General features: G+C 43.2%; 1 protein-coding gene across 1 annotated transcript in view; it reads left to right on the plus strand.

Moving 5' to 3' along the window:
* Positions 1-20,563, plus strand: part of rims2b (regulating synaptic membrane exocytosis 2b) — a gene marked incomplete at its 5' end in the record, with an annotated part of 105,660 nt that overhangs the window by 10,857 nt on the left and 74,240 nt on the right. The window contains 5 exons of the mRNA XM_080836656.1: positions 292-324; positions 1,861-1,893; positions 2,600-2,686; positions 4,961-5,171; positions 9,991-10,169. Of these exons, the coding sequence (XP_080692782.1) occupies positions 292-324; positions 1,861-1,893; positions 2,600-2,686; positions 4,961-5,171; positions 9,991-10,169 (543 nt within the window). The remainder of the gene's footprint in view (positions 1-291; positions 325-1,860; positions 1,894-2,599; positions 2,687-4,960; positions 5,172-9,990; positions 10,170-20,563) is intronic.

Genomic DNA, 20,563 nt, shown 5'->3' on the forward strand with positions numbered 1-20,563 from the left:
TATACCAGGAAGCATCATATAATATGCGATTATACTGTGTGAAGATTTCACCTAGGCTTTTTACTGATGTCGAGGAAATGGACCCCTCCCAATGCCAGATCACAGGGGTGCAAACTCAGGACTTGGTTTCTCTGTAAGCTGTAATGGAAAAAATCCTTAAAGCTGTGTTTTTATATTCAGGAAAATATGCTGTCTTTCTACCCAGACCTTGAGATCCCACTGTACCAGCTTCCTCCTTCAGTGATTGTTTTGTTCTCTGTATGGCACTGATCTGCACAACTGTCTTTATAGGGAAACAGAAGAACCAAAGCCTCCGACGCCTCAGTAAGTAAACAGCAGTAGAAGCGTCTCAGTGGCTTCCAGAATGCTCTGGGTTTTAATGCTAGTAGCTGTGACTCCATACAACGTACTGTTACAGCTGTAGTGTCCCTCTGCTCTCCTCTCTGTGTTGACTATTGGTCCTATTTGACTTGAGATCCTCATAGAGCTTTGTGGTGGCTGTTGTGGTGGTGGGTCCCTTATGTAGGCCTTACTGTAGATTGAGTAATGTCCCACTAGTCTGTCTGGCAGTCCTGTCCAAAAAAGCTGTGTTGTATAGTTGTATAGTTATATTGCTGTGATATTGTCAATAGTCATTGTATTTATGCATATCAATTGACATTGTATAGAGTATTTGTAATGAAACAGATATTTACATGATATTTACAGCTAATATTTGTTTGAAATGTGTGCATATGTGCATATATAAGTCTTTAAGATTAAGGTTTGGCTTATGCATAACCAGGTCTATAGATTGTTACTGTTGTTGGCTTTTGTTGTGTTACCATCTTTGTGGTACTGCGCTGATAACCTGTCCTTGTAGGGAGAGCGAAGAACCAAAGCCTCAACCACCTCAGTAAGTAGACACAGCAGAGACACCCAGTGACTCCCAGAATGCTCTGGGCTTGGGCATGACTCTGTGTTAGTCAGAAACCAACTCCCTGTCACAGATGTGACATCCCCCTGCTGTCTCTGTTGAAGTAAGAGGTCCTGTTCCACTCGGAACCCTCCGGGTGCTTAGCTTGTGGAAGTGGACTAGTAGCCTTATAGATTACCCTATTTCTAAATCAGATGATCTCCTGACTGAGTTGGTCAGCCCAAGTTTTCTCCCCCACCAAAATTAGCAATGCTTTAGAAGGTTTCTAGATGCTTGGGTTCCTTTTGCTATAGGACCACACACCAGCCCAGTGTGCTGTTTCCAGATGGGTGATGTTGGTTCCTAGACCCCCACCCTGCATGTATTCCACTCCCTTTTCATGCAGTGGATATGTGTGCCGTGAAGGTTCCCATTGACTTCTGTGTGTCTGTCTGTCCAAACAGACAAGCAGAAGGAGTGCTGTATTCCTCCCCCTTAATACTCATTGATGAAGCTCATTTGTCTCATAGGAGAAGGTGGCTCAGGACACATTGCATTCAGTAACCCCCCTTTAGATCTTTCCTTCCTCAAATGCAGGTTATCATATAAACAATGTCTCGTTTCATCGTTTAGTAATTCAGCAATTCATGTCATCTGTGTTTATATTAGAAGTGAAATTGTCATTACTTTATGTGCTTTACGTTGTCATGCTGTTATCATTTGCATGCCATCATAGAGGGCCACTTGAATTAAATATTTGTGACTCAACAAATTTCATAATGAATCACTTCATTATTAATAACACCTCATGAATAAATGAAAGGCCTGGGGCTTATCCCAAGTCCAGATATAGCCCATGTTGTGTGTCATTTTATTTAACGCATCAGCATTATTTCGTACTGTTGTTGTCTTTTGTTGTGTCACCATCTATGTTGTGCTGAGCTATGCAAACCATGTCTTTCTAGGGAGAAAGAAGACCCAAAGCCTCAGCCATCCCAGTAAGTAAGCTTAGCAGAACCTGGGCTTTGACACTACTTTCTGTCATTCAATACTGCTGTGCCTCCTGCTTCTTAGTAGGGCTTCTGTCCTTCCCACGCTTTCCTGTAATGTAGTGAGATATAGCTACAAGTAGTATGAGACCTAGATCATTGGGAGATAATAGGTAGTGGTTCTACATCAGAATTTTCAGTCCCCCATGCCTTTTCCGTGATACACCCTCTGCTTCACCCTTTGCCCTCTCAAAAGGTGTTCTCTAACGGTGCTGTTGTGTCCTATATCCTTGTTGGCTTCTTTCTCTCCCTAATGATAGATGAGAGAGATACTGTAAATTCTATCACAGTACAGCCCTGATCCTTATAGCTAGAAAAGCTCAATCTTTCTTTAGTGCTCAGGCTTTCCTATCGGGTGGCATTTCTTCTCACTGTCTTTTCCCACCCGCACCAGCAACAACTTTCAAGCCTTCTACAGTTGGTTGATGATCTTCCAGCTTGGACTGCTATGTCTCAGCACTGCAGTGCTTTTCCTTTTTTCATGGAGTGAATGAAATAAGTGCTTAGAATTGCATAGATTGTGCTCACTGAGAGAGGAAGAATGTGTGTGAGAGAGAGAGAGAGAGAGAGAGAGGACGAAAGAAAAGAGAAAGAGGAGAGAGTTTCTCCTGCGGTTTGTTTCGTGGCTTGATGTGGCTGTGCCTTGTTCGAACAGATGGAACCCCTTTAGTGGGATCACTGAGCTGGTAAATAACGTCCTGCAGCCCCAGCCGAAGTCTCCCAGCGAGGAGGAGCCCAAGACGTAAGTATGGCGGAAGAGGAGTGTGGTGGGGGCGCAGTGAATGTGCGCTCCGCGCTGAAGCTGTCCATGGACACAGGTCCCAGATCAGTATCATAACTTTGGTTAATGGTATGACAGCTGACCGCCAATCAAACCGTATCATTAATCACTTATCAAACATTAACGAGTTGAAATTATTTGTTGAATTGAAGCTAAATCTTACCCTTACCCTCGCTACTACAAAATGCCAAAGTAGTAAACATTTTTGAGTGTCAAATGATGGAAGTACTGAACATAAATCCCTGAAAACAGTTAAGGAGAAACACTACATAAAACTGACCTGGGACCAGCTTCAATGACCAACTTCAGCTTTCACTCATTGCACACCAACTCCCAGCTTTGAGAGTCAAACGAGGACCTTAGTATACTGACCTAGTGGCCTAAGATTCTGCAGCAATCAACAATGTTTTGCTTTTTACTCATGTAGCTGGGAATGGGGATACATCCACATTCTCATCACTTTGTTGATTCTTGTATGAGTCCTTTAGACATACTGAACTCATGGCTTTATATTAGTGTTGTAGGTCTGCATAGTATGAGACTCTATCTGCTCCATTACTCTGCTCATTGTGGTAAAGCACATGTTTGTGGTAGACTGTGGGTACTACAAAGACCAGGTCCCCCTTGTGGTTAGTGTTGTGTACTGTAGGTGTCGAGGAAACAGAATATCCCACGTGTGAGTGAGTATTGCATAGGTGTGTGTATATTTAGATTGTGGCCCGTCACATTGATCTTCTGGAAGACCTTCATATTTAGAGAATGTAAGACAGTGTTAGAGGGTAGTAGTTGTTAGCATAGTAAGTATTTGTGCTATTTTGTGCTATATTGGGTACTGCTGCATATGGACATTTTTTTCAAAGTAACTTGATAAATTGTGTGGTTTGGAATCACACATCGCCTGTTATTTATCATTTTGAGTTGCTTGTTTGCAATATGCCCTTTTTACCAGGTTGACCTCATCTCCAATTGATTTAGGTGTTGCGTAAGTATTTGCCCAGGTTCACATTGTATTTGCGTTGTAGCCTGCTACTTCTACCAGTGTATATATTGAGTTATTGTCTAAGCTAGACAGTAGTGTCATAGAAAACCTGCTATTTTTTAATGTGGACATCTCCAGTGGATTTGGTGTTTGAGTTTAAAATACAGGGAGACAAATCTTCAGAGCCAAAGCCCCAAAAATGTTCACACCTCTTGGAAGAGTGGCGCAGGAAATTCATGAAGAAAAAAAAACATCATACATTTCTGACAGGCCAACATCGATTTTTCAGACGGAACATCCTGCAAATGATGTAAAACAGGGTCTGGCCCCCATATTTTACCTCTCCTGTATGGCTTTCAAAAACAATGAGAAATGCCCACAGGGATCAATGAGGTGCTGATGACTATGCAATTCTGTGCGATAGCTATTGATTGAGAAGCCTTGCCCACCATTACTGCGTAGATGTTAATAACAGATACGAACACTGGTCCTCCAATCAGTCTCTTTTGTATTGTACTAAAAGGTGTTAACACATTGCGGTCAGGGCCCTACTATTAACATCATCTAAAGAACATATTAATATCATGGTCCAGAAACAGGAAGCTCTATTTTTTTTGCTGATCTCACCAATTAACAACATACTAATCCAAAGTGCAAAAATGTGTGATGCTGCAATATAGAGATTAATTTAAGTGTTTCACACATGATAGCTAAAGCAAAAAAAGATGGCTCTGCAGATTGCAGAATGAGTGTGGCTTTTAAGATGATGAAAGAAATTGTTAAAAAAAAAATGCTGTGATGTTCTGCTTCTCTAAAGTGAGGTGAGGTACGAAGATGAAAGGGTCACATCGTCAGTTCTATTGTAGGACACAGTCACCTAAAACAGTCAAATCAGATCAAACCAAAAAGGATTGCGAGTTGTTTGAATATGCACAGAATTTCGACCTCCTTCACATGGGGATGTTAATGAAAGAGCTGTCAGTAGGGTAGGACAGTAGCACTGTAAGTTTCTATAATAAATAACCACTAAAGCAGTATAAGACAATATGCAGATTCAAAACATGTTCTAGCAGACAATAGAAGGACTTTTTGATTCTCAAATAAATGTACTCTTAGGTGTTACCAGAATGTGGTAGTAGGTTAGAAGTTCATCTTTTTTATAATTTTATACCCAGGACATCACCATCAACTTGACCCATGTCACCATTGCCATCCTTCATGCTTGCTCTTTGCTACCGCTCCCCCTCCCCCTACAGGAAGTTGCACCAGCAGTTTGAAATGTACAAGGACCAGGTGAAGAAGATTGGGGATGAGGCCAAAACCACGACGGAGCCCAAGACTGACACGCCCACCTGCGGCATCTGCCACAAAACCAAGTTTGCCGACGGCTGTGGCCACGTCTGTTCATATTGCCAAACCAAGTTCTGCGCCCGCTGCGGAGGACGGGTCTCTCTGCGCTCCAACAAGGTACCAAGACCCAGAACCCTACCCCCCTGGCCAATGTAAAGTCTTAGTGTACACTTTGGGAATGGACATACATGGATACATACAGGCACATAACACACAATAACAAATACATAAATAAACATGCACCCACATGCATGGATGTATACTGACACCGATGGAAAGATACATACACACACACACACACACACACACACATCATAAGATTCACTGACAGAGCCGTTCAAGATCTCCTTTGTGCTAATGCCTGATCTAAGAATATGCTTGGAAAAATTATTTTGATCAGAATGTAAATATTCACTGTAAAGAAAGTAGTTTGAAATGTAAACATATTTGAGATGTGAGAGATTAGCTGAAGACATTACAGGACCACAAGAGGGTGCTAGCATCCAGCTGTTTTGAACTGCAGTCTTACAGAACAGCAGTGCCAGGAGCTTTTGAGGAAGGGAACACGGTGTATCCAGGAAGTTGGAGTCTCTCAGTCCAGGAAGACAGGAAGTGCTTGCTAGAATGCTGGAGCAGCAGCCTAAAGTCTAGTGGACTAAATATAATTAATTAATTCATCATGTGCTGGTTATTATTGTGACTCATTAGGATTTTAGGTGGCTTGCTAGACCTAAATGTACCTTAGCTTGTCCTGTTAACCTGTTTCTAAGTGTGGGATGGCACTGTTTTATATGATATGTAGTGTTGTATTAGTGCTATTGGTCCACTTGAGGCAGTATATATCAGGAAATGATTACATGCTAAGGACTGTTGGAATTGGTCTATACACCATGGTTCATTGCTACAAAAGATGCATTCCAGGTTCAATTCCAATATGTAAATCACTACTTGTATCATTACTCTTTGTCCCTGTTTTCTCTCTGTCTGAATGTCTTTTTGCTGCTGCTGTCTGTTTCTGTCTCCTGTGCTTATTCTGTCTGTTTCCATTTCATTTGTCTTTTCTTCCTCTCTGTCTTTCCCTCTCTCTCTCTCTATCTCCTTCCCTTTCTGCATTTATCCATTTCTCTCACCCACCATATCTGCTGCTGTCTTGCTTGCATGGACTTGCCACAGAAGGACAAAGTGGTTAGCAACCTCTTTTTCTACTTCTTTCCTAACTAGTAGTTTAGTATTTTTTATTTTATTTATGATTTACATTTTTTTCTTTTTTTGTTCTGTCAAAATTTTGCATCATTGTTATCATCAGACTAATACAGACCACGCCAGTGGTTAAACATCAGCTGATACGTCTAGATACGTGAACTAACTACGTAGAGCTACACAGCTCAAGTGTCAACCCAGCAGTGAGCTCATGTCTACTACAATCACCAAGACACCATAGGTGACCGTGAACATTTCTGAAAGTAAAAAAAAAAAAGAATGACAAACAACTGTAAAACAAATCGGAGATGAGAGAAAAACAAATTCCCATTCTGAATAGCGTATAGATCGTCCAGCTCCATTTGTGATTTCATATCTATGAATACTCACTGCTACTCACTGATGTTATATCTATGAACTCACTGGTACTCACTGGTTTACTGGAGTGGTCCAGATAAAAGTGTAGGAGAACTGTCCGTCTGGTCAGTGGTTAATCAGTGACTAATGTGCTATTCAACCTCCATGAATAATTCAGAGGATGCATCACACACACACACACAGTGTCTGGTGAGGACCCTTGGCGGAAGGATGGAGCACATAGCTTAGACAAAGGCAGGCACTAGAGGTTCTCATTCAGTCCAGATGTTATACATATCTTCAGTGTTGGCCGCCGTGCATTCTTCAAGGGATGAGGTCCCAATCCACTGGCCCATAAGGGCGATGAGTTTGTAAATCAGGGACATTGAAGGCACCCTTCACCTCTTTTCTTTACCCCTCCACTGGTTACTGATCCCCTCGCTCTCCCCTTGGCCTGATGTAAGGGCCGTCCCAGGATGCACCTGGGGGCGAGGGAGGGTTGGGGGTTGGTTGCTGTGGTGATGGGGAGCGTTGGGGCCCCTGTGTCTGGTTGCGGTCTGAATGGCCCGTGGTGTCTGCTGGGAGCTTGGATTGGGTTGCCCCGGCAGTGCCGGGTGACCAGATTCTTTTTCAGCACTCAGCAGGTGACGTCATGGAGCACTCACACGCACCAGTCACCCCCCCCCCCCCCCCTCATTTGCCTAGATTATCACACGCTCTCTCTCTCCTGCCTAGATCACCACACATTCTCTCTCTGTCTTCCTCTCTCTATATATCTCTCTCTCTCTCTCACACACACTCACGAACATAGACATAGACAAGTTACATGCTTGTAGAAATGGGAACTGGACCTGATTATTGATTATCATATTTGAAACCGAAACAAATCTAAAACATTCTGAAAATGGAAAATCTCAAGTGCTCCCCCGCAAGGCTGGGTAACATCTGCCATAAATTCAGGGACACTTTGGTGAAGACTCAGAAATCACCTTTGCTATAAATAGATTTTCTCTATAGGGTACCGATTTTTTGGCCTCGTGTGTGAGGGCTCTCATTCCAGTCTCATGTGCGTGTTTCTCTTTTTTACTTCGTCGGTGCTGAACATTGTGGTGCCACTGGGGGACGATGTGCATTCGTAATGAAGCGGATTCAGCCTTCGCTGCTTGATCCTAGCAGCATCCATAAATAATGTAGACATAACTAGTAACGGAATGCTGGTGAATGCATTCTGCCGTTCGCCCTACTTATTTTATAATATTTTTTTCTTCTATGGAAGCGGGTGCCGCATAAAACAGACTTGGGATGTTCTCTCTCTCATACAGAGTTGAGCGGAGTTCCTTAACCATTTAGATTATTCATTGACGTATGACGTCTGTTTTGATATGAAGTTGGGCGGGGGCAACATGGACCTTTCTATAAAGGCGAACCAAACAACGATATTGTCTTTTCTGAACTGGAACTGTACATGGCGCTGAAAGTGGATATTTTTTTTGCGCACAATTGCCTTACTGTCTCTGCTCGGACAGGATGACTGAGTCAACCATCATGGGTAGGAAATCTATATTTCTAGATATCTGTACTATAGTTAGCCTAAATGCAATGTCATTACATCTTTACATCATTGTGCATTTATTTTTCTCTTGTCTCTTTTTCACGATTTTGCACGAAATAGATTTTTCGTTTTATTTCGTTTTATTTACCTTAGTTCAGGTGTGCTTTCTCTTGGTCACGAAAATAGACCCGCAGCATTAGCTCAGAATATCGTGATATTTTGAGTGAATGTCTGTCTTCATATCGTTTTCTTCCCCTATCTTTTGTGACATGCGTTCAGGGAGGTTCTGACATTTTTAGGACAGGTTTACCTTACCCAAATATTCTAAAACATTTAGGTTTACCATACGTAGAGTAATTCAATCACTTCGTTCGTGTAAATACATTGGAGCTACCTGCTGTTACATGTGGGGAAAATGTCCATCGCGCGTTTTTGAAATTAAATATAGCCCGCATTCACTAATTAACACAACGGCGATGACAAGATTATGCATCGCAACGGTTAATGCGTTTCCGTATGGGAGCGCGCCGTTATCTCCGGCTCCCTGTGCTCTCCCCCGTGGCAGGCCCACTTTGAATTCAGGGAGGCTGAAGTGAAAGCTCAGCACTGAATGTAATAGCTGAAGGCTGCGTTCCGTCTGAGCAGAGCCATTTTTTCCAGAGCCATCAAAATAAAAAAGGAGAAAACGTAAAAGCTGCAAACTGAGACGTATGATCTCGACATTTTGGACTAAACTTTTAAGTGGGAGAATAGGATTGAATATTGAATAGAGAACCGGTACAAATGGAATCACTGAAAGGAAAGAAATCTACAGAGATGCACAATAGCTTTATTTTTAGTATCATAGTGCTTGTGCTTTATTCTGTTTAAAATAGAAACATAAAACTGTGTAAACTTTGTGTGTATGGAGGTTTGTGCTGGGAGAAAGAGAGAGCAATCTAATGTATTAAGATTTCTCGCTCAATAAATCTATCTTTTGTGGGAAACAGATTCCTCTACATAGGCCATGCTGTATGTAAACATAGACTCTCCGCTAAGATAGCAAAAAAGAATTACTCACCACTATTTTTTTGGTAAAAGCTCTCTCTCGCTCCCTCCCTCCACCCCTCCTCTCTTTCTCTTTCCCTCTCTTCAGGCTGTCACTCATTCTTTCATACAATGGTGACTCAGCAACTCCTGCTCTCCCCTCTCTCTACAGCACAAGGCTGTGGTTAGTGGCCTGTATTGATTTCGCTGTGCTCCTCACTCTCCTGTGTGCTATAGAGGCTTGGGGCTCATTGCAGGAGAGTGCTTTAGTGCAGCCAGCTTCGTGGGACACTGAATCCTCTTGCAAATACTCCCACTTGCAACACACAAACCCATGCAATGGCACTCAAACCCACTCACCCACACACACACAGAAGAAGAAGGCACAATCATGCACACACAGGGGCAACCCTCTACATGTGTAAACATACTGAAAGGTGCACACATTCACCCCCCCAAACACACAAAAGTGCATGTACACACACACACACACACACACAATATTTTCATGTTGCGGAAAAGCTTGCACACAAATGATTCCACAACAGTAGTTTTGTCAGCAGTTGCACAAAATAAAACATAATGAAACCCGTATTTGGGATCCTAATCAGGCAATGCGTACGATGCCTGACACCTAGTTCTGAAACTGAAACAGGCAGTTATCTGTTCTGGCACATTCCTAGTGTGGGAAATGGGAGAATGAGGAGCTTAAGGAAATGTTCCTTTTATTTTCCGGCACAATGAGGCCAAAACCTGACATATTTGACCTAGTTTGTCTGTCTTGTTTTACCTCACTTGTAGGTGATGTGGGTATGCAACCTGTGCCGAAAACAACAAGAAATCCTCACAAAGTCTGGGGACTGGTTCTACAGCGGCCAACAGCAAGGGGCTGTTGAAGGGCGCCGGTTAGGACCTCAGACCAGATTGGGCCTACGAGGTTCCGGTCCGGACTCCCTTAGGAACGGCTCATCCATCGACAGGTAAGTCGGTGTTACTCTCTGGCACCAGTACGTCTCTCCGGGTGACCTCCTATGCTGCTTGAGGTAAAAGACGCTCATCCCTTGTAGGGGTCCATGGTCTCGTACACACTGACATGTATCCAGACTGGCTCGTCTGAACAACAGCCTAGAAGTGGTTTACTGAAACTACCCTCTGCCACGCTTTAGCAGATGTGGCTGCAGTGGGCTGCACAGGGATGTGCCATTTTCTGTAAGAATCGGTATGGCGGACATGATGACGGGGGGAGGCCGGTGGCAGTTTTTCCTGAGGTTGGAAGTGCTCCCCGACATCTAGCAGGCTTGTAGAACAGTACAGCAGCTGCAGCAGCTCCTGTCCCCCACCCCACCCCGCACACCCCCCCCCCCCCCCCCCACTATCCTATTAATCATTAGGGCTGTTTTGTGTCTGGAGCACTAATGAGATTAAGGCTGTTCTGATGCCCTCAGGCAAAGGCCCAGACCGGGACTCTGGTTTTGCAAAGCGGATGTGTGTGTGTGTGTCAGTTCGTAAATGGAGTGATAAAGATGACGGTGATGATGATGATGATGATGATGATGAGGAGGATGATGATGATTGGGAATGTGTGTAGTGATAGGTGATGTTTGTGATGGGGGATACTGACATGCTGTAGCCAGTGGTTAATAGGGTAATCACGATAATGATACTGTTGATTATGATTGTGTTCATGGTGACTGAGAATTGTTGGAAAGATGATGTTTTTTGGTGGCAGTGGCACAATCATGAGAATATTGTGGATGATGTTGGCGGTGATAGTACAGCTGACTGACGGCTCTTGTTGAGGATGGTGATTTAAGTAATGACCATCATGATGTGGTTGGCAGCTAAATTGAAGATGTTAATTGAAGTTTTTATACTGCTGTACCCATATTTGAGAGTGGCTGTCAATAAAATTGATTTCAGTGTCATAAGGCTTCGTGGGGATGATGAAGATGGCTTTTGCACCATTCATGGACTGTGAGGTCAATATGATGATGGTGATGGTGAGGATGAGGATGATGATGTGATGATGATGATGATAATGATGGTGAAGGTGCTGATGAGGATGTTTCCTGCGTGGCTGTAAATTAGACAGAAACATCATCTGGACATGTGGGCAACTTATTGCTCTGTCTCATAGCTGTGATGAATAAAAGTGATAAGAGACACTTTTATACTATAGTTTTAAAGTTTCTAACTTTGTACACAGCAAATGGGCTGTAATCAGGGCTCTACAACACATAAAACACTTTCATTGCCCTGTTTTTACCCCTGAAACTACCAAAAAGCCTTTAAATTATATAAAGAGGTTCTTAATTTGCAAACAATGCTCCCTCAGTTTTTACCTTGAATGTAGCCAAGCTCTTAGTTACTCCTTAAAAATGTCCTGAAATACGTGATACAAGGCATGAATATCTGGAGTTCATAGAACATCTTTCCTGGAGTTCATAAAAATTCAAGGGATTATTAAGGAGTTGCGTATCTACAGATTAAATGCAATCTCTTAATTTATGACAGATACCTTAAATGTAAAGTTCAGGGCCCTTCTCAAAAGGTCAATGTTGACTAGATGCAAAGCCTACTTAGTGTGAACCGTTTTTGTACATACAACATACAACTATATCTATATCTATTAAAGACACCAGTTACTGCACTGATCACTGCATTGGATACATTAGGGAGTATTATACAGTCTGTGCAAAGGTACGGTAATGCAATATTCAGATGTGATTTAAGGAGTACATTTCCCCTGGTTAAGGGAAAATTATGTGTTTTTTGACCCTTCTAAACTTTAATCTGTGCAAAAATCTATTTAATTTTCGCAATGAAAAAAAGCATTATTTTTAACGATAATTCAAAGTGTAAATTAAGGGGATATGTTTTGGAGTGATATGGGTCCCGATGAAGCAGGTTCAGTGTTTGTGTTTGTTGATCGAGCGTCAATCTACCAGGGAAGAAAATGATGAAATTATGGGTTTGGCATAGTGGTAATGTGAAGTCATTTTATCTCCTTTAATTTTTGCTGAATGACAATGATACTAGAAATAACACCCCTCTGTATGATCTTAGCTTGCATTGCATTGATGTCTATGAATTAGTCTGCCGTGTTTATTTTTAGGAAAAGTTAAAATACCGTCAGTTCACTGAACTCCTGTTCCAGACCTTTATTGCGGTGCATACTTAAATAGGTTGCAAAACAGGAAAAATAGCACTGTTTTTTTTGCGTCTGCAGCAGGGTTAAAAAAACACTACCAAATGTATTACCATTATCCTTTGAATGATGCCTCTTCTTTGCGAGAGAGAAAAACTCTTGAATATTGATTTATTCATTGAAGGTAGACTCAGCTCTGAAGACATGAAGCCTATTTACGAAGGTTGTTTATCTAACTTGGCAAATCGCTCGATGATGAAATGTACAAAAATGATCACCAAATTATGAAGTGTGATTATCCAAGATGCGTCTAAATGTTAGTCACCTATGACTTAATTACTTGAAAAAGTTCATACGTCCACGGGGCTTGTTTATCAGGGGTCTAACAAAGTTGTCTGGCAAGTTGGCAAAATGGATCAATTGTGAATACTCAAGTTGGTTCAAGAGCAGATTGAAGTACATTTCACTGATAGGAGCAATCCTCTGGAAGAGTTTAGTGATTTTGTAATGCAATATATGATCTCAAAAGAATAATTTTGCTGGCTGCTGAACTGTAATACATTTATAATATTATAGCATTTTATATATTAAAAAATGAACACCCTGGCTGAACACCTATCGCCCCCAAACAGACGCTCAGAATATGGAAAATGTTCATGTGTGACAGCAAATTGAAGAAGCCACCATTTAGTGCTTCCTTTTTTCTGTGTGCTCTTTAATGGCATGGTTTTGTTTACTGAGCTCAGGGGTGGTTTTTCCCTTTTAAAAGGAAAAGATGGAAGGCAGGCAAAGAGAGAAGGAGAAAGAGGGAGGAAGAGAGATGGAGTGGTGAGGAAGTGTGTAAGTGTGAGAGAGAGACAGAGCAAGAGTGGCAAATAGTGTGTGTAAGAGAGAGAGACCAACCTGCCAACGAAATAGCGAGTGTGAGGCAGTGCAAAAGGGGTTAAAGAGAGAGAGACCAACCTGCCAACGAAATAGCGAGTGTGAGGCAGTGCAAAAGGGGTTAAAGAGAGAGAGAGAACCTAGAAAATGAGAGAAGAAGAGAGAAACAGATTGAGATGAATTCACACACAAACACACAACCACATACACAGTAAGGGTGAGAGATGGGCAAAGAGACAGAGAGAGGGAGGTGTGCATACCCACCTGCATAAACATGCACACAAACAGAGAGAGAGAGACTGGCATATATACATGCAAGGACAGCATGTAACAGACAGTGAGACTCCCAGAGAGAGAGAGAGAGAGAGAGAGAGAGAGGGAGGGAGTGTGTGTGTATGGAGGGGGAGGGAGAGAGCTTACTGCCGTAGCTGTAGCCCTCCACTGCTGCTGTAGCTTATTTGAACCTTCCTGATGGTGTCTTCCCTGAGGGCTCTCGTGGTTTTATAGTGGTTGTGGAAGAAAAGAAGTGAGAGGAAAAAAACTAAAGTCTCATCAGCAGCGGGTGGAACTGCTTTCTTTTTGTAGTCTACTGTACACTCTGGTGGGGTGATAGAGTAATACATAAAGTATTGCCTTTCTGTAGTAATGCCATCTGGAAGACTAACGTATCTCCTGTTTCGCTTAATTCTAATAGTGTGTGTATGATGAGCTAACATGAGAGGAATTACGGTAACTAGGAATTTGTAACTGGTGACACTCTTGCCTGTTTTGAAAGTGGCTATTAAGCAACTTATTGGATTTCACCCCACATCTTCCCATTCCGTCTCCTCCCACGCCTTCTTTCCCCCGTGTACTGGTCCACCTTCGCACCACCCGTCTGAACACAGTGCATGTAGACTTTCAACTAGTACACACACATGCAGGAAAGGGGAATCGGCTGCCTTACGCATAATACTTTTATGAAGGAGATTGTATGCTTGACCGAGATTATGGTGTGTATGTAAGCATTCGTGGCTGTATTTTAGTACGTCTATGACAGGAATGGGAGTTGTGCATGGAAACAGGCTTCGGTGTCAGTGCCTAGGCGACCGGTAAATATGCACCGCTACATCTGCTTCTTTCTGCCTCCCACGCCACGGCCAAACTGTCAGTCGGAAATGTGCTGCTCCTCCCGGGTCGCTTTCAAGTTTGGAGCATGAGGGAGACGTCTCAGACCAACAGTCGCTTCGTGAAGCACTTCCCCTGCCGAAATCGAAGAAAATATGGGACGTGATCGATGCATCAGCGCTGAATGTAGCCGGTGGATGTAGCGGTGATCCGTCAGGCAGGTGGACTGTCGTTTCCCCAAGAAAAGGACCATTTTAGAGAGACGCACAGTGAGAGAGCACGAGCGAGAGCGAGAGAGGGGGGCTTCTGGGAGAGTCAGAAAATGCAGTTCGAGACATTGCGACAGTTCTGTAGCTCTGTGTTATCTCATTTTAACGGAGCTTTCACACCCCCTCACAACATCCTACAGCCTGAGCTGTTGGAGCAGGCGCTGAACATCGGGTGAGTGGCATCTGATAGGGACCTCTTCCCTGGTAGCCATATGCAGTGACAGCTATCGCTCAACGGTCAGTTAAAAGTGTGGAGAGCTGTATATGTGTATCTTAAACATTTGACATCTAAACACTGATTATATGCGGTTCAAGACGCTAATTTATGCGCTCCTTATTAAACCGAAAGAGGATGCGTGAAGAGGAAAGCCCCTTTACTGCATCAGTTTCCTAAAAGGTATAAGAGGCACGTCCCACCCGCAAAGGTAGGAGCCTAACCTCTTCCTTACCGTTAGAGATTATGTAAGCAGCCAGCATTGTTGTGCGGGATCCTCTAGTTAGCTGCATGGCAAGATAAAAGCTTCACAGATCTGAAGCCTTTTAAGGCTTTTTATAACCAGTTGCGTTTTATCTTCCGACCTTACTCCCGTGAGCAACTATTTCAAGATACGGTTGATGTATTTTTAAAGATCTTTACCCTACCAGCACTGGGACATAGCCCACTTAGGCTATAGGAGTCGTAAGTGTACCACCCTGGCCCTTACATAGTCTGTGACTTTACCATATTCGCACTGCCTTTCATAACATCTTCCACTCTGGTCAGTAGTAAGTTATCAGTTTCACCTTGGGACTGTACTTTTAGTTTTAAATAGGTAAATACTATTGTGTGTGTGAGAGAGAAAGAGTGTGTGCCATATGTTAAAGTGTGTTTGTAAAAGAGGGAGTATGTGAGAGTGTGTGTGTGAGGGAGAGAGATGGATTAGGAAGCGGGAGGGGTCGAACAGTGGCCAAACAGCAGAAGTACAGGCGCACATTTCTCTAATGCCTACACTCAGTCATTTGCCAACTCAACAAAATTTGGAGGCCAGACTGCAACCGAATCCAGAACTGGACCATTATCCAGGTGCCTGGGGTGGTGTTCTTGTCCATTTTACTCTAACATACCTGCAAAACACTATACTAAATAACTGGGTTATTTGTGGAGGTTTTGTGGCATTAAAGGACAAATGTTATCACATAGTGAATGTTAGTCACACAGAGAATGGCCATGGTGCACAGTTAAAGAGTGAGGAACACTATACTATCCACAAATCAATATGCTTCTGTCAAAACAGGAGACAGGTACAGCCTCTGAGCTGTCTAATGCCGTATGCTTTGGAGTGACAAATGAACTGTCTTGGGAGAGTTTACTGTGTGTGTGTTTGCCTGTTTTTCTCATGTGTTTGGGTGTGTGTATGTGTGTGGTTTTTTTAATCACTTCTCAGCTGTCAGCACTTCAGTTTAGCACGTCCTCACTTGGCTGCCTATGTAGAAACACTCCAGATGTTTAAGATGCTAGTGCATAAACCATGCATCTCCCCACCAACCTCCAAGCCTGCACCAACATAGCAGAAGCCAAGCTTCTGGCGGTGGACCCTCCACGGAAGGAAAAAAAAACATGGAGGGTGCCTGGTGTCTTTGCACAGTGCATACACACGGACCATGCATTTAATTTGCTTTTGAGGGTAGCCAGAGCATCAGCAGCCACTGCTTATTCCCCTCAGAGAGTGAAACCAGCAAAGCATGTCCCTTGACCTTCCCAGAAATTACTTTTTGTAGTTTGATAACTTGGGTCATTGAAGTGTAAATAATTCCAATTGGAATTTCTCTCTCCACACTCCACCCTGCTTACTGGGTAGTATTTAAGGAACACAGTGCAATGCATACAGTATGAATTCAGATGGTATACATACCTGTACTAGGTAGGGAGTAGGGACTTTTTGCAGAACTGTGTAAAGGCCAATTCATTAGAATTATAGAATCATTACTAATGATACTACCCCAAATGTTTTAGATGAAGAAGTAAATTGGCACAAATCTAAAGAATCATCACAGTACTGTCTTCTTCCCCTTCTTTGTCAGTGGGTTTGACAATCATTACTTTACATTAGAGGTGCTATTATTCAGAGCAACGTACAGTAAACCAAGCAAGTCCCCTGTTGGGGTGAAGTGCCATGCTCAGGGGCACAATGGTGGCAGCCCCTGTGATCAAACTTACAACCATCGGTCTTCCATTTGGAAGCCCAGATCCCTAAACCATTAGACGGCCACCAAGCCTCTTACCATCTTACCCCTTGTTTATTGATTGCTGTCAATGCAGGGTCAAGGATTTTAGTCCAAGAACAGTATGGATTACTTGAAGGAGTCACCATGTCTGACAATTTGTAAAAACAAAGTGGTACTTACAGTCAGTTCAACAAACACAATCTTAATACAGATCCCTGGGAGATGCACCAGAATGAGGTGTGCTGGACGACCAGCAGCAGTTTGGTGAATGGCGGCAGTTTAGAGAGGGAAATACAAATGTCACTCAGGCTGCAGTGGAGCGTTGTGGTGTTTTGGAGGACATATTATAATACCCAGTGGGATAACGCATCAAGATATTTCTAAGTCTACGTGATTGTTTTGTTTAGTGGAATGGTCAGTTAAGCACAATGCTGTTTGACAATGTAACTGTGCCACCTTAAGTTACAGGCCTTGCCGGCCACTTGATCGTCCGGCCTCTTGGCCCGCCAGTGTTTGCTCAGAGCTAACTGAGCCGCCTTTGGCTCGTGCTAGCTCACTGGAACCTGACTCTTTTGGCATGACTAAGCCCTATGCTGTCTTTTTGTCTTTAACTGGCTTTAGCATATTTTGGTAACCTTTCTCTCTCTCTCTCTCTCTCTCTCTCTCTCTCTCTCTCTCTCTCTCTCTCTCTCTTTGTCTCTCTCTCTCTCTGTCACTTTCTCTCCCCTTCTTTCGCTCTCTGTCTGAAACCTAGGACAGGTTTCTCTTCACAGCATTTTTTACTTTCTTGCTGTAGCGAATTTGCTCCGGACCAGGTGTCGGACTAATTTGTTGTTCTCTGTGCCATTTTGCGATGTGAGCTCATTTTTGTGTTACACAAGGGAGGCAAAGAGGAGAGAGAGAGAGAGAGAGAGAGAGAGAGAGAGAGAGAGATAGAAACAAATGGTAGAGAAACAGGGACAGAGGTACACTGAGTCACTGAGCGAGCGAGCATCCACGCAAAACTGGCATTCTCTCGACGACATTCAGCAGTGTCTGTCTCAAAGGAAAATATTTTTTTTTCCCAGGCAAAGAGTTCTATTCAGCTGTGAATCAGATGTCTCTGATAACGTTCACAGTTTTGTTTTTCTTTCTCTCTCTCTCTCTCTCTCTCTCTGTGAAGGTGAAGAACAAATTAATACAGCTTGATAATATATGCTTCTACGTACTCCTGAAGGAAAATGGATGATGTCGAATGACACATTTTACAGTTGGTAGCGTGTTGATGTTCTGAGGTTCGGTGACCGAAAGATCTCCAAAGGAGGTTTCATTTTGCTGGTGGTGACAACGGCTGAAAACAAAATGTGTACTGACACCCGTGCTAGAAAACATTCTTCAGAGGATTTTTTGGCCTGTGTCTAGGCAAGGGTGTGTACTGATGGTTGGTTGTTCCACTTCCCTATTTAAAATAGTTTCTAAACAATTCAATTGCTCAATTGTTTAAAGCCCCAATATGCAACAATTATACTTCAGGATTAGGGTTAGGATAAGCAGTTTAACCTTAAAATAACAGCTAAAAAAAAAAATTGGGGCGCTACAATGACTTTTAATATGGAGAATCGCGTCCGTGCCATTGCGATAGCAGGGTACATAGGCATATAACTGCGTTCTGTAGTTTTGCCTGCCGCAGCCCGCCGACCTGACTTGTTTACTTTCTGGTAAGTAGCTTATTTGCCGTCTTGCTTTGTCTTTTATTGCACTTGCTTGATGTTTGACAGTGTAAGGACAGTCGTTGAGTAACTAGTTTGTCATAATGTCAAAGTCAACACATTTCAAGAGATTTCGTTAGTTTTAGCTGCTAGCATACCTTTAGCGAATATCTATTGATCCGTTTTGCTGCTTTAAGAAGCAATGCATTTGCTCGCGTCCCGTTTTTAAAAAACGCGTATGTGTATTTGAACCCTAAGTGTGTTGGTAAGCTTCTATCAGTGTCAACTGGGCTGTTTGTGGTGTTGGCAAGGTTTTTGCATGCCTTTTAGGTAGTTAGCTTGCTTGTTTTGGAACAGAACTCCTTATTGCTGCTATAATGTGAATTGCAATTTGTTTTTCAACAATTAGACAATGATTCAACTGTCTGCCTTCACACATTGCATTCTGCCAGTTGTTTCTGTGTTGGTTGCTTTAGTTATGGCTTGGTGCTTTGCTGTGGATACGGTAAAAGATCAGTGAGAACTTGGGTGAATTGACATTGATCAACTGTTCATCTCAAGTAAGGGGCTAATGTTTTGATGTCATTATGGATGCCTTTTAGAAAGCCTTGGCATCAGTGGCCATCCCTCCCCTGTTTCATGCCGGACACCTGATGGATGAAGATCCAGTCCCAATTAATTACCTTAAAAAATCTTCCATCATTCACTCAAACTGATTTACGCTCTCTGTCCTTGATTATTTTGGGGGCTGCTTTTTTTTTAAGTGTGTAAGTCCTCCGAAAGGCTCTTGCCTGAAAACCCCCAGCCTCGTGCCAAGTCCTTTTAATGGAAATCCAAAGCAAATCGATACAAACCCTGACTGACTGCTCTTCTCTGGGTCCAGCTTGTGATGCAAATGGTGGTGCTTATGCTTATGCTTAACTGAAGCCGACTGTTCAGCGAGGCCTCTTGCATCCAGAGATGAAGAAACAGTGCTCTGAAATCAGGGAGAAAAAGCAATGCGCTGGAACCAAGGACACCTTAAGGGTCTGGATTTCTTGTATCAAATGATCAATTATCTCAGACACCCTTCCATTAGCTTCCGTTGCCCCTTCGCTGGTGTACCAGAGTACTTGTGTCATGGCTGACTGGCTGCCCTTCCTGGTTGTGGGTCAAAGCCTCCAGGTCACCAGTGGGCTTTGTCATCAGTCAGTGATAATCAGGCCCAGGAGACCTCTAAAGGCCACTACACAGAAAGCTAATGATGTGCTTACATATGAGCCTGACTGTATGTGATTTAGGGCAGTACAGACAGTGACTTCATTGAAATTTCATTTCACATCTATACAATGGACACTGGTTTGACGAGGTAGGCTATATGTTGAGCATAGGTAGAGGGCTGGAATAGAAAGTATGTTTTTCTTTCAAATGTGTGGTTATTTCATCATCTATGTCTGTGGCATGGACAGACAGGTCAGGTCAGGTCAGCTCACTGAACTGTATTGAACTATGAACTGTTTAAATTCAGTAATAAGGGCATACACTAATGTACTAACTTAAAGTTAAAAAAGCTAATGGTTGCCTCCACTGTCCTACAGTCTTCGGTTCTGAGTCACGCCCCCACAGAGGTGCAGTGCTGCGTGCGTCAGTGGAACTCCACAAGCCCCTGTGCAGATTCTTATCGTCCCGAAAGTGTCAGTATCAAAAGCACGGGATGAAAAGCCAGAGTATCACCCAGCGGTGCTCGCAGATGCTGAGGCACACAGTCCACAGAAAGAGGGCGAAGGGTGGGAAAGAAGGGAAGGAGTGCAGTAGGGGTGAGGGGTGAAGGGGTGGGGGTGGGTGGTGAAGATTCGTAAGAGCAGCCCCGAGAGTCATTTCATCTCGCCGCTGCTGAGCTCTGACTGTTCTGATTGGCTGTCACCGCTCCCCTCAGTTCTGCCTCCAGTGTGCCTTGACAGGCCTCTACCTTTGATAAAGGGTGAAAAAAGTCACTTCAGAAGATTTCGGATGGAAAGAGAGAGTGGGAGAGAGGGAGGGAAAGAGAGAGGGAGGGTGAGCCTGAGAGAGAAAGAGAGAGATTTCCTTTGGAAGAG

This window comes from Sprattus sprattus (assembly GCF_963457725.1).
Source record: "Sprattus sprattus genome assembly, chromosome: 4".
NCBI classification, from domain to species: domain Eukaryota; kingdom Metazoa; phylum Chordata; class Actinopteri; order Clupeiformes; family Clupeidae; genus Sprattus; species Sprattus sprattus.